This window comes from Diadema setosum, chromosome 8 (genome assembly GCF_964275005.1).
Source record: "Diadema setosum chromosome 8, eeDiaSeto1, whole genome shotgun sequence".
NCBI classification, from domain to species: domain Eukaryota; kingdom Metazoa; phylum Echinodermata; class Echinoidea; order Diadematoida; family Diadematidae; genus Diadema; species Diadema setosum.
Genome location: NC_092692.1, coordinates 8,145,219 through 8,159,448, shown reverse-complemented (window position 1 = coordinate 8,159,448; position 14,230 = coordinate 8,145,219). Strand labels below are relative to the sequence as shown.

General features: G+C 40.2%; 1 protein-coding gene across 1 annotated transcript in view; it reads left to right on the top strand.

Moving 5' to 3' along the window:
* Positions 1–10,591, top strand: part of LOC140231447 (COP9 signalosome complex subunit 1-like) — a 38,121-nt gene extending 27,530 nt beyond the window's left edge. The window contains exon 13 of the mRNA XM_072311573.1: positions 7,963–10,591. Within this exon, the coding sequence (XP_072167674.1) occupies positions 7,963–8,031 (69 nt within the window). The 3' untranslated portion in view covers positions 8,032–10,591. The remainder of the gene's footprint in view (positions 1–7,962) is intronic.
* Positions 10,592–14,230: the final 3,639 nt, after the last annotated feature.

Sequence of the window (14,230 nt, the reverse complement as noted above, 5' to 3'; positions counted from 1 at the left end):
ACAATATGACAGATATGCTCTACTAGTGTATTGTGATTCTTGTTCTTTCTTTTCCCCAAAGCTTGATTTAAATGTCCCAAACCTAAATATTCCCCATATTTGCTGTACCGCACACCTGCTTCAAAACGTGTGTTTTCATATTTTGATGGTTTTAGTTTTCGTTGATTTTTAGCATGAGCATGTCAACTGTGTCAAGCTATGGTCAGGTTATGTAACCTGTAGCAGTATTCAAGTTAAAGTGACAACTGAATGACTGCCTTCCACCTTCTTCAAACTGCTACCAAATGGAGAAAGAAATCAAAGGTTTTAAACCCATCTTCATTTCTTCAAGATGGGATGCCCCACAAAAATGAAAGGAATGGCTGTTTAGGCTTCTAGGCTATTTAGTGAGGATATTGCTATGGCCCAATGTGTAATTGATTACAAAACATTACATAGCAACCACAATCAGACATGCTTTGAATTTTCAAAACTGTTGGTCTACCTTTGGGCTACTGTATACCCCGTATATTTCGCGAGTCTAAATTTTCATGAATCAGGAATTGCCGACGATTTCACGAGTGGTTAAATTCGCGATCGTGGAGTCCCGCACTGAACGGAGAAGTGTTCACGCGTACGTCACATTCACATTGGGATCAGAGTCAATATTTTTGTGTGTCTTTAATTTCGCGAATCGCACCTGACTCGCGAAATTCGCGAAAATAAAAACCTCGCGAAATATTCGGCATATACAGTATTACTTTGCGTTTTCATCTTTTCTCAACTGAATTCGTGTCATCACAGCTTTATTTCACACATTTCGTATGCACATGTGCGCTTTTTAGAGCAAAAATTGTCAATTTCTGCCAGCATATGAGAACAGTTTTCCTTTTGAAAGAGAGTAAATGCCACACTTTCCTTGTTACATTTACCTGTACTGAAAAAGAGGAAATTTTCACGGTGCTGAAATTTTCATGCATTTCGCTGAGCCAGAAACTAGCGTGAAAATAAAAGCACGCAGATACTTTTGCTTGCCATGTGTTCCAGTATTTGATGTGTGGATTTCAGAGAATGAAAAACAGGCAAAACTCGTCTTATGTACCTGACGGAGCGCAAAAATATCCACTTTTACAATATAGGAGGGAGTAGAGGACAAGGATGGGGGAAGAGAGGCATGGTCAAGTGTCATTCAGTGATTTGTGAAGATATCCCATCTGCTGTGGACATGCCTGTATACCCTGTTGTCTTTTTTGTTGCAATGCATCCAAGCTTGGCCCTGTAATCACAGGGATTTGAAGGTCATTGTTAAGCCCCCTTTCATCTGCATTGGAAAAAACAGAAGCCTGTGAGAGTCAAACACTGAAGGATACAATGGGCAACCGTGACAATGCCAAGTACAGGAATCTTAGCCATGGAGGCTTTGGGAGAAGCTGTAGATAGCTCTGGAAAACAGTCTTTAATCATGCTTCTCTTCTTTATTTGTAGAGCTGGGGATGGGGCAGTGATTACACACCTCAGCCTTCCTTGTTTGGACCACCAAAGTTTCAAATTAGGTCTGGTAATTGTTCCTGAGCTTAACGAGTATAATTGTATCTGACAATTCATGTATGTAGATTTGTTTGAGTAAGCAGCTAAAGGCCCGGTCCCACTGCACTTACGGATGCAAAGAGGATGTAAAGCGTACAGAAAATCTTGCCATCCGTTGGAAAACGCTACGAATCCGCTGTGTACCCATCGCATACGTGTTTCATCCGCTCTATCCATCGAGCATCCGTCCACTGTGATTTCATCCGCGCAAAAAGTTTTAAGCTGCTTAAAACTTTTAGAACGGATGAACTTTCCGCTGTGTACGATGTAAATCCGCGACATACGAGCAACAAACGTTGTATGTCCGTGCGGCATCCCTTAAACGTCCGCTGCATCCTCTCTGCATCCTCTGGGCATCCTCGCAACTCACATCCGCTGCAGCTAAAAACGGAAAGAGGAAGGAAAAATATGGTACGTGGAACGTCTTTACATCGTTAATAGCACGTTAATAGAAAGGATGTAAACGTATGCATCTCGTATATAAAGCATTTCGAAAGCATCCCCTCTGCATCCGCTTTGCATCCGCTCTGCATCCACTCTGCATCCGCTTTTTCTGCTATGCGTCCGTTTCGCAATTATCTCCGGTAACCCCTTCGGAGCTGTCATCCCCTTCCATCCGCTTTCATCCGCTAGGCTTCCGATGAACATCCGTTTAACATCCCCGCTACATACTACCCACGTCCGTTCTATTTCCGTTCTGTTACCGCCAATTTTCGCCAATTTTGTCAATATCTGGAGCGGATGAAAGCGGATGAAGCCATCCCCGAAATTTTGCTCGTCCGCTGTGTCCTTTCTGCATACGCTTTGTGTCCGTCGGCCAGTGGGACCGGGCCTTAAAGGCTGTGGAGAATTAGTGTAAGTCAGTTATCAGATGAATGGAGTGATTTCAAGTCCAATATCAAAAGCTTGAATGTGACTTCTCTCTGAATTTAGCAGTGGTGTTGGTAGTTTTTCTTTCTTGTATATAGGCAAAGCATAATGTACAAAGTATGGCTTTCAGCCCGTACCCTATTGCGTGCAAATTGAAATACCAGTAGCTGCCCCATGACTTTGATTCATATGTGACCGTGCACCTCAAAACGAACATAAAGTCGCACACACTGATTTTGCGTGAGGACTGAAAATAAGTGAAATGGGTCAACCTAGCCGAACTTGACTTTTTCATATTTTCTGAAAGTGCGGGTCTTCTTTTACATTATGCTAAAATTTGGTATCATAAAACGGGCAGGAAAGTGTGTTTTTTTAGCAGTTTATCTCTAACATTTTTGGTAGAATAGTGTGATTAGGTGTGTCTTTAGAATCCCTTTTTCATTTCTGAAAAACCTTGTCCACACTCTTCACTTTCAACTCTGATAACTTTTGAAAGGATAGTGCTACTGCTTTGAAAGTTGGCATTAATTATGGACAGAATGTGTTAATGAGGCATGTTTAATTTCAGTTTAATCTGATAATCCCTTCATTGTTGTTACTCTGGTGGGTTACTTCCTGTTTTTTGTCCCATTCATCGCACAGCCAGCACGGTTTGGTAAAGATTAAGCGCTTGAATAGACACTGTACTTCAGAGCCTCTTTTCTCAGTTCACACTTTTCCTGAGTTTGTGCTTTCTTTCCAATATTAAGGTAGGTTAGGAAAGTCCATTTGATTTGAGTTATACATCATTTTAAAGCTTAAAGTCTGCTGTTTCAGAATATGGTCTACCTAAAAATTCATGTCTGGCGACTTTTTGTTTGTTTTGAGGTACAGGGTCACATATTATACTCAGTGTCTGGAAGCATTTGGATAAAATGGTTTATGACTTGCAAGAAGTCTTTTTCTTTTTTTCTTTTTTCTTTTTTTTTTGTGAAAGGAATGTCTGCCAGACAGATTGATATGTAACTTCAACTTCCCGAAAGCCACTCACTGCTGATCGTTTTCACAATCTACCCCTGACTTTCTGACAACCTTGTGATATTTCTTCCAAACTTTTCCTCTTGTTCTTCTTCTTTCTTCTTTTGTTCTCCTTCTTTTCCTTTTCTTCCTCTTCTTCTTTTTCTTCTTCATCTGATATCAACTGCTTATGTCTGCCATAATATATTTTATATGATGTGTATCCTGTGAATGTTCAACTCTGGACACTGCACCAAGAGTTATAGACTGTGTCAGAAAATACCTTAAAGAGATGCTATAATATTGGTGAAATAGTACAGAGCATACCATTCTAAGAGGAATTCAAAGTTTATTTGATGAAAATAGGTATGAGAAAAAAAAAAAAAAAGGTAAAACAAAACAATCATAATAAAAGGTGGGTCCTACTTTTTTTTTTTTGTAGTATATGCTTTACTTTTTTTTTTTGGGGGGGGGGGGCTTGAATTCCTTTGTGTGATGGTGTTTAGATGCATAACAGTGAACTTCCCTAGGGTTTTCATGTCGGTGATCTACAAGGGACACACGGCCATCTTGGTTTCAATGAGCTCCTTATAGCATTCCCATTGACTATGCTATGCAAGCTTTATCTTCAACTGTCAGCACCACCCCTCACAGACCTGATTGTATTGCATCTCCCTGACCTCTAGGATTGAGAAGACTCCTTCACAAAGTCCTATTTTCAAGGGAGTCAAGTCTTAATTTAAGCCATTCATCTCTTTATATCACCACTTTTCCCCTCCCCCTACCCCACCCCACCCCCATTTTAAATGGATGGATGGTCAATAGAGAAAACCTGAAGACGCACCAAAAGAAACCTGTGATTTACTGGCGCTGTGTTACAAACATAACGGAGAAACGGGGGGGTGGGGGGGATGGGGGGGGGGTGTTAGAGGGAGTGGGGGAGAAAATAACTGCTCAGAACTCCAAAAGAAGCTAGTATTTGTTTCTTGGTGGTAATTCATGAAGCATGTCTTCATTGTCAGTTGTAGTATTCAGTTGGTTCTCCATTCCAGATATTCTGAGTCTTTGAAATCCTTGCCCCCCCCCCCCCCTAATTCTGCCTGCATCGCACAGTGTTGTTTTGGCTTTAGTCTGGACAGACACTTAACAATATCATGACAAGCAAACAAGATGGAATAGTATTCGATGGGTTAGCGAAGAATAGAAAAGGGGAAAGATGGAAGCTCAGAAAAGCGGGCGAGGTTACTGGTCGTACCCTTGCCTATTGAACGAGAGAGGCTGCTTGAAAACCACAAGATAAAGAACCCCCCCCCCCCCCCCAGAAGCTTATTTCCTTCTTTCCTTTGTTTCTCTTTTCTCTTTGCTACCTGTAGTCAGACTAGAAAGCCCCTGAATGAGGGATGATCCTCGTGTGGAGAGTGTTGGCTTTGATGCTGATTGGGGGAGAAAAAGATAATAACTTAAGGTGGTGCAGGATCTGGAGCCTTAGGGGCAACGGGAGGGGCAGGGCAGGGTTGTAGGGGTGGGATGGGGAAGGATGGGGAGGGCAGGCATGAATGAATATGTAAGATCTGTTACTTATTTGTTTGATATCCTAGCCATTGTTTAAATGTTGTGTACCAATACACTGCTGATTATCTTATTATTACACACATATGCACACGCACACACAAAGCAATAATAACATTCAGCATTGAATAGTATTTGTGTAATGACAGTGAAACCTCAATAAGAAGCCAGATGCAATAGTATACAAAAGACAGAGTTGATCGGTGAGAATTTGATGCATAAGTTAAATGAGAGCATCCAATTCTCGCCGATCTACAAAATAGGCCTGTGCATCATTTGTTTTATAAAATGGGCCCATAGAATTCATGAAATTCAACCTTTTTGCCCATCATGCGTCTGGTATGCTGTTATGAGGTTCCTCAGTACTTGGACTGATTGTTTTCGTATTGAATATCTTTGGCACGTTTCAGGGCATGACATACTGGCCCGAATTAACGAAGGTGGTACAAATGAAACCATAGTTTAAACCATGGACAAAAACCATGGAGCGCCAACTGTCGCACAGAATATTTCGTTACAAAATCAGTCATTTCGTCGATGAAATGATTAGTTTGTAACGAAATGACAACATTTTGTAACTAAATGAACATTTCGTCCACGAAATGATAATTTTTTTTAACGAAACGGTCATTTTGTCGACGAAATGACCAATTTCATAACAAAATATTCCGTGCGACACTTGGCGCTCCATGGTTTTTGTCCATGGTTTAAACCATGGTTTCATTTGTACCACCTTCGTGAATTCGGGCCAATGTGATGGAGCATTTACTAGCAGCAATGAATGAAACAAATGAAAGAACTCAATTGTTTCTGCTGTGGTATATACCATACCATCACGTAAAATGAAATGATGCTATGTTACATCACACAGCTGCAGATACCAGTGACATTTTGAAACACATCTATGTGAAGGAACAGGTACTTTTTCTCAACCATTGCTGATCCCTCTGTGTTATAACAGTATAGTGTGGGATGCATTTCTTCCATGTTTCACTATGTACAGGTTACTGCATCATGTTACAAGTGACATCTACTAGACGGTCACCAACTCTTTCTTTACAAGCCTTGTTACATAGCATCCTGTTTTACATGAACCCTGCCGTCTGTGTCCTCCGTTCCTATTTTAGCCTTCCGCCAGTTTTAGGTCATCTTCTAGTAAGCCGTCTATTAGCCAAGGCGATGCCCACAAGATATTCTCAAATCGTCAAGTGAAGGATGCTATGGTAGCATCCCAAAGTGGGTGTTTGTATGTGTGTATGTGGGGGGGGGGGGAGGGATTTAGGTGGTAGGATAGACGTCTTGTCCATGAATGCTGGCATTGGAAACAAACAAACAAACACACACAAAAAAACAACAACACATAAAATAGAATAAAACTCGGAAGTGGTTTGTAGATCTTGCTTAATACTCTTTACAGAGATCTGGTGTATTAAGAAACCAGCAGGAGGCAATTGAATTCACAAAACAACTGAACTGTTACAGGGGCTGCCCTGATATGCTCGTTATGAAGGCACTTTGAGCAAATTTGTCGGCAGAACAGGGTCTCACAGCAACAGGGAATTCCTTGACTCGTATCATGCTCGAGATTATCACCAGAGTGTGCCATATAATAGAGTTCTCGTAATAAGGCGTGATACGTAAGATTCCTTGATCCTCCACCCCCCACCTTTTCAGTGTTTTGTGTTCTACCTAGTTTTAGGCAGTAGTGGGCGTATACATACAAAATCAACCATGCACACACACAACACAACAACAACAGCAAAACAAAGAAACACACACACACACACAAGTCAAACACTTGTTGGAAGAAGGAGTTAGTAATCTGTTGGGCTAAATAATACCCCCAAGAATTGCCGATATTCTCAAACTTTTCTTTAGGATTGTAGTTGTCATTGAAATGGTGCACAGTCAGTGGATCCTGTGTCCTGGATTGAAAGCATTAAGTCTGTCAATACCAGTATACCGGTTTGCCCATATATAATTAGCACAAATATATCGTTGAAAGTAGTAAAGATGTTAATGGCAGGAACTGTGGAAGCACAATAGGCTATAAGCAAGTTTTGAGTACACCATACCTGGTATATGATGCATTCTTTAAGTTATGGTCATATCACGACTATGCTGTAGGCATGTGCTTTTTATTGTTGTGGAACTGAATGAAAATAAATATCTGTTCTCATTTACTTTTATTTAAATGTTGCCTGAAAAGTTGATGCCTTGATTTGAATATGTATTCTATTTGACCTTTTTGTCCACATCCATATGGCTATGTGGATTGCATCCCATTGCTTCTTTGTGCAATTACACGTACTAATATTATTTGCAAATGTGACCCCACAGTCCTATATTGTAATGTATCGTGTTATCAGTCTTTGAGGCATTGTTCATCTCATTTGTCACATAGTACCAATATGTCTGTACATAAAAAGTTTTGTCACTGCAAATGAAACAAAGCAGATACAGTGGAATTGTATGTTGAGTTATCAGTAATGATGACCAATCTTCACATTCATGATATCATGAAAACCTGATTATTCTAGAATATCATGTTATCATTTGGTCGTTCATGTGTTTCCAAAATGGGGACTCTGTGTGTTTTAGACATTCATAGTGACAACTCATTGACAGCGGTGCTAGATGACGTGATATTAAGATATTTTATCCATACATTTTAATTATCACTTGCATTCTGATCAATACAAGGGTTTGATGATGATAATGATGATGATGGTGACGGACAATAAAGTACCTCTGTTGTAGCAAACACTCCTGAGGAATATAGAAATTAGAAAATGTGCTGCAACGTTATATTCTGAATGCAAAGAAGCTATTCCATTTTTGTATTGCCTGTCTACCAGCTGATGAATGTACTCATTTTTTTCATGTGTCAAAGCGTATCAAGTAATACCATGCTTTAATGATGCTGAGTATGTGTTTGTTGTGTTTTTTTTTTCTTTGTAGCTACAGGACAGTTCTAGCGCATCAGAAGGTGTAGCCGTTGGAAGTGGAATAGCCCCGTCGACACGATGATGACGGTTAAGCCCTAGATGACCACCCCCTTCCCTTGCGACTCTACCCCAGACCGGCTCGATTATCCTCATAGGCTGGACGTTGCATTTGTAGTGAGATCCTCCATAGTTGATCGAGGAAGAGATTAAATACCATCATGGTACAAAGACTAAGTATGCTCTGCATCGTTTCAAAAGAGTTCATGGGGTTTTACTGCTGAGCTTTTGATATGTAGTTTTACTTCTCTCTACCAAATTTATGTATATGTTGGGAGTTAAAAGAGGGAGAGACACAAGAAGTACATGGCTCCATAAAGATTTGTACAAAACTGAAAGAACAGCTGTCACCAGTTGCTTTCAGGATGTTGCGTAATGTGACGCCTGCAACTTTTTTTTTTCTTTCTTTTTTTTTCTTAGAGACCGTGTGAAGTTCTATGCCTTGCTTTGATGATACATGTATTTAGTTTGTGTTGTCTTGAGGGCACGGTTGAAGATTTCCTAAAGACAATGCAGTTTGGGTCACTTCAGATCATGTTCTAATGGCACAGGGTGAAGACTGTTATTGAATATTTCCCTTCTGCAAATGTCACAAATTTGTACATGGTTGAAGAAAAATGTCTCCCAGCATTGTGTATGAGGTCTAATGGTACATATAGTACATCTCAAGAGTTGTTGTAGTTTTTTTTTTTGTTTTTTTTTAGAGGAATTAAATGCTAAGCCCATGTTACTTGAGAATGTGTGTCTCTACAATATACCAGCCTGTGAAAGGGATCTCATTTTCAGGGTTGCAGAAGGGACACACAAATTTTAAGAGATGATGTAAATGCTTTTGTGCTCTGCTTTCTTTGTCAGAGCATTTGCTGAGACTTGAGTGAATGGAGATTCCATGAACTGGCTCTGTCTCATATCAGGGACAAAAAAAAATAAAAAAAATAAAAAAAAAATAAAATAAAATAAGCTGATCAGTGTTTGAAGAAAACGAAACACAAAAAAGTGATTCATTTCCTACTGGGAAGATGGTTTGTAGATCCTGGACCAGCTACCTTCCATAAATAATTTTCCCCTCTAAGAGGTTAAAGACCTGTTAGATACAGATGTGTTGCATAATCATTATGCCTTAGCAGATAAATGGAAGATGCTATAGACAAGGCCTGTCCGATTCTGATTAAAGCCAACTCCAGAGATAGCCCATGCCATACATTGTGCACTGGTACAACATGGGAAGTAGACACACTGTCCAAAATGGAGGAGGCAAGGTAGTGTTGTATATTGCTAGTAGATCAACTTGTGTTCATGATGTACAAGTGTGTTTGGTTTCTAGTGCTCTCAGATTGACACATGAAAATGTCACTACTGTATAAGCATTGAAGGTGCAGAGGAATGCCTCACAGTGGTAACAAGGTAGCTCATTTGATAACAATTAATGGTCACCTCACAGTTTCCTGTAATGGAGATGAAGAATTACAGATATCATAAATGAAATACAGAAGTAGACAAATTAACATCTTATGACAATGGCCTGTAAACCCTTGTTTACAGCATTACCTGTCTTGGAGCAAAGAGTGGTGTACTGTGCATTTGATCATGCCTGAAAGATTATTGGTTCCATTTGACAAAAGGAGAATAATAAAGCATGTTACCACATGAACACTGCCTTAAAGAGAATCTCACCAAAAATGTATGTTATTCTACAGTCTAAATAAAAACGCTGTTCTTTGCTGGAGTTTGTACACTAAGACCAATGCAGTGAATATGTTCAAGTCAACGGGCCTACAGTACACAGTGTCAGTGTACAAAGCTCACCCATACCTGAGAATTAGTGTTAAAAAAACAACAATAACAAGAGTCATACGTAAAGCCTCAACAATACAGTTTATTTTTAGCAGTCTGGCTGCTAAAGCTGTTCATTGTATGAGCCACCATGGAGACTCAATACTGGGCAGCTAAAAATAACCATGTAGAATAATCCCAATTCTTCTCATGTGTCTTGAGTAATTTTCTTATACACTTGTAGTGCTCGGAGCTATTACATAATGGTACAGCAGTGCAGTACTCAAGATTGTTGATGTAAAAAAATTGACTGGATTGATGATATTAAATGATGACTTGCTTGGTAATGATTATTATATCAAAGTTTATAAGATGATTTTCCTGCAAATATTATGCAATTCAGCTCTTTTTACTTTGTTACTGTAAGAGCTGAAATTTTTGCGGTGGTTTTATTTTCGCGAATTTCGCGAATCGCCTTAGAACCGCGAAAATAACAACACGCGATTTACTAAGTTCAGTTAGACCCTCGTAACCGCGAAATAAACGACATGCGAAAATGTCCTCCAAGTAGCAATTCGCGAAAATATCTGTACGCGAAGATTTCAGCTCGTACAGTATTATGCAAAGAGAAAAAAAAAAGGATAAGAAGAGAATAAGAAGAAAGAAGAGAGAGTTGTCAGCTCTGTTTTTGAATGACAGATTCTCTCTGTATACTTCCTCACTCATCCCTTACACATTTTCCTTCATTTCGAATGTACCAAGATAAAAAATAATAATAATTAAATGAATAAACATGAAGTGGCATGGACAAAACAGAACTAGACTGCTGTGGCCGTGTGATCAATGTATGGTGGATTTTTGCACCTGTGCAGAATGAAAAGAAACTGATGGAATGAAAGGAAATGGGAAATGATTCCCAGAGAAAAGATCTCCTAGAAAAAGGGCAGTAATTTTGGAGACACAGGAAAGCGAGAGGGGGTGGGGGCGGGGGCGGGGGAGGGAGAGATAGAGAGAGGGAGAGGAAGGGAGAGATGAAAAAGAAAGGGAACAGAAGAAAATAATGGGAGTGAACATTAATAGCCTATCACATGATTGTGTTTGCCTGTCAATCCATTGTCTATGTTTGCATGTTTGGATACAACTGTCCTAAACTGTTTGGAAACCTGTACACCAATAGGCTAGATAGAATACACAATGCATATAGGGCATACAGCTCTATCTAGTGAGATACGGAGCTATGTCTCTTTTACTTGACATGAAAGGAAGAATGTTGACCGACAGTAACGAAGAGCCGCAGGTCTCTTTTTGTCGGAACTTGTGTAGGCCTCCTCTGACGCACTGCTGTATTTTCGTACTGACTGTGTGCATCCAGCGTGCAGAGCTTACAATGGACTTTTTTTTTCACTGCCAGCAATGTTCCGTATATACAATTCCACATCCCCGTGATGCCTTAACGATTTGCCTACTATTAAAACGCGGAGAGGAACGATTATAGGGTTAACACATGTGTATGCTTGAGTTGAAGGGTTTTCTTTTTCTGTGTCTCTTGACAATCGTCTGGAATGTGCACTCTTAGTGGAAGAATAGGTACGTTTTAATGGCATTGATAATACCAACCAGTGACTGCTACAGGTTGCAATAATAGTAATAATGAGGCTAAAATGGACCCAAACGTTATCCCACCCACGAGCCTATCTATAGCCAAGCACTACACCCATTCCCACAAGATTTTGTACTGTCTAGACTCGTTCGTATTTCTTATGTCGGCCGTTACTTGGGGGTTCATGAAGCAAAAAAGAAAAAAAAAAAAGATGATTCAATGGGTTATGCAATGAGTTAAGTGGACTGGATTAGGCATTACTAACAACAAAAACAACAAACAAAAAACAAAAAATCGGAGCAGGACTACATACTGAACATGTACGATAGCCCGATATTATAACAAAAACAAAAACAAAATGTGCGCCGCACCCAATGGTAAGTATTTTGAGAGATCACATTTTGCTGTCGTCTGAGGTACGGAGGGAAAAATCAGCGTAACCCACGAAGCATAACTCTCAAAGGGAAACCGCTGAATGAACTCTTCCTCTTTTCCTCACTAGGAAGCACTCCAAGTTTTACATTCTGGAAGCCTAGCGACCGATGAACGGCCTTGCCAAGTAGCCTACTCATCAACACCAGCCCTACAGCTAGGCTTCCTACAAACTACAACGCCGGGATAAACAAGAATGAATGCCATGTCGTTTACTCGTAATGCGTGACATGTATTTTGTAATATTCAGGCGGAAGCTTGCTTTGTCTTTTTGAAGAGAGAAGGTACGAGCTCCGTAATAAAACTCAACGCAGCTTGTAACTTAACTTGCACGACTCTTATGCGGTGCTGACTGTTCTAAGTAGCTCAAACCCCAAAATATCGACCCCTCACCCACCTCCCAAATAGAAGAACGTTTAACGAAACGACATTAAAAATTGAGATGTAAAGTGCCTTCTAGTTCCTAAGAGCGAGTCGAGAGTTACGCATACCTTTGTATATAGAGCTGAGTTGCTAATGTCTAATAATTAGTTGTTGTTATTTACATTTATTGGCGTTTATCGTTCCCCTTAGAATATTTACGTCAAATCTTTACTTATAAAATTACTTTCAATTTCAAATTTTATCCTACATTATTTCCATTTTATGAGAAATAATTCAAAAAATAATCTATATTATTAAATAAATCTCCCTCAATTATGAGTTAAGATTTCATTCAGTAGTCTTTGAACTCCAGTCCCCATTACTTGAAAGACATAACCGTGACGTCGGAGGTTTGGAGGGCAATGGGGTGTCCCCTCAATTGATTCTTCTTTGTTTGTTGGTTACACATTACGTGTTTGTACAACGAGGTGAATGGCAGTCGGAGTCCCATGCCATGCTTGCTTGGTAGATCTGGAAAGCCTGTGGCAAGTCTCCAATGCATGCAAAGCCTGTAGTTGTTTTCGGTAACATGAAGATAAAGAGTAAATTCCAAAAAGAATAAAGGAGCAAAAAAAAAATGATAGTTTTTAATTACAAAGATCTTCATGTTGCAGAGGCGAAGACTTTAAAGAAATTCGAATCTCCCTTTTTGAGCGCCTGGGCTACGCTCCAAGTCAAAAGTGCGCGGACACTGTCTAACCGTGTTTTTCTTTTTTCTTTTTTTGTAGGTAGACATTGTAGACACTGTACCTCAATTATGCGAAAACACGCTGAAAGTGAAAAAGTGGGAAATAAGAACGTGGGGTTAAAATTCTAATTTAACGATATACGCGTGGAGAACATTTTGCCCATTGTCTTATAGTGCCTTGAACAGATTTGTCTTTAGGTTAATCTCTCTTGGCCCTACTGCCCCGCTGGCTGGTATGCACGATCCATTGTCATCGATTGAACACTAAGACTTCTGAGGAACCTGGGACCAGACAATGGATAAAAATGGGTCGGTGATTCAGTGACGATAGCTTTATACGGACACGCCCTGTTTTTCAAAGGCATGGGTGCATGTATATAGACCTGCCGTGATTTCTTATGGCAGCGCCTCTTGTATTAAGCATTATGTGTTAAGCCATACCGAATGGAGGGCATACATCAACGACAAGGGTCGACGTTTCTGCTCCAGACATGCACTTATTCGCTTTATAGGCTTTACTTTTTAGCAGCCACGCTATAGACCCTCCTAGAAACAAACAAACCGAAAAAACGAATAAGGCATTAACAGAACAGAAAACTTTCATCGGTGTATTGGATTAGAAATCTGTCGGGTTCGTAGGTACTTGCGAGGGGTTCCAAGCACTGAAAGACGGAGATCAACTCTATATCTCCCATCTTAAAAACAGTAATCCTGAAGCATTAGCTTATTTTAGCATCGTAGCGTTTTCAATTATATATGCTTTCGCAAGCTTGTGGCATCATCACAGAGAAACTTGTATTCAAGGAGAAATGGAGAGCGAAAGAGAGGAGGCGTGTGGAGGGGAGGGGAAGGGAAAGTGCTGGGAGATGGAAATATACCTGATTGCCATGAACGTGTTCCAGCACACAGGACTTTATAGCCTCATCAACTCGTATGTGTAAATAACAAGTCAAGTCTGGAGAACAAAATAAGGGATGTGCTTGCTCCGCCGCGGGTCAACCCCCGCGGGGTCAACCGGTTTAGAGAAGGAATGGTTGCCATGACTAAGAAGTCCGGCTCAGTCATGAACTCAAATTGACAGATGTTTCCCTTACGTCTTGAAATGAGGACAGGTTCATCACCCGTTGCTATGACAGTTTGTAACTTTGTTCCTACGAACCAACTCTAAATACGAAACAGGAAGAACAAAGGATGGCACTGCATATCGCTTCACATTAACCGGACCAGCAACATCATAGACGACAGGCGTACTGACAGAGTCAAGGTCTGCTCATGTACTTTGTAAACATTGGTCATAATAGCCCTCTT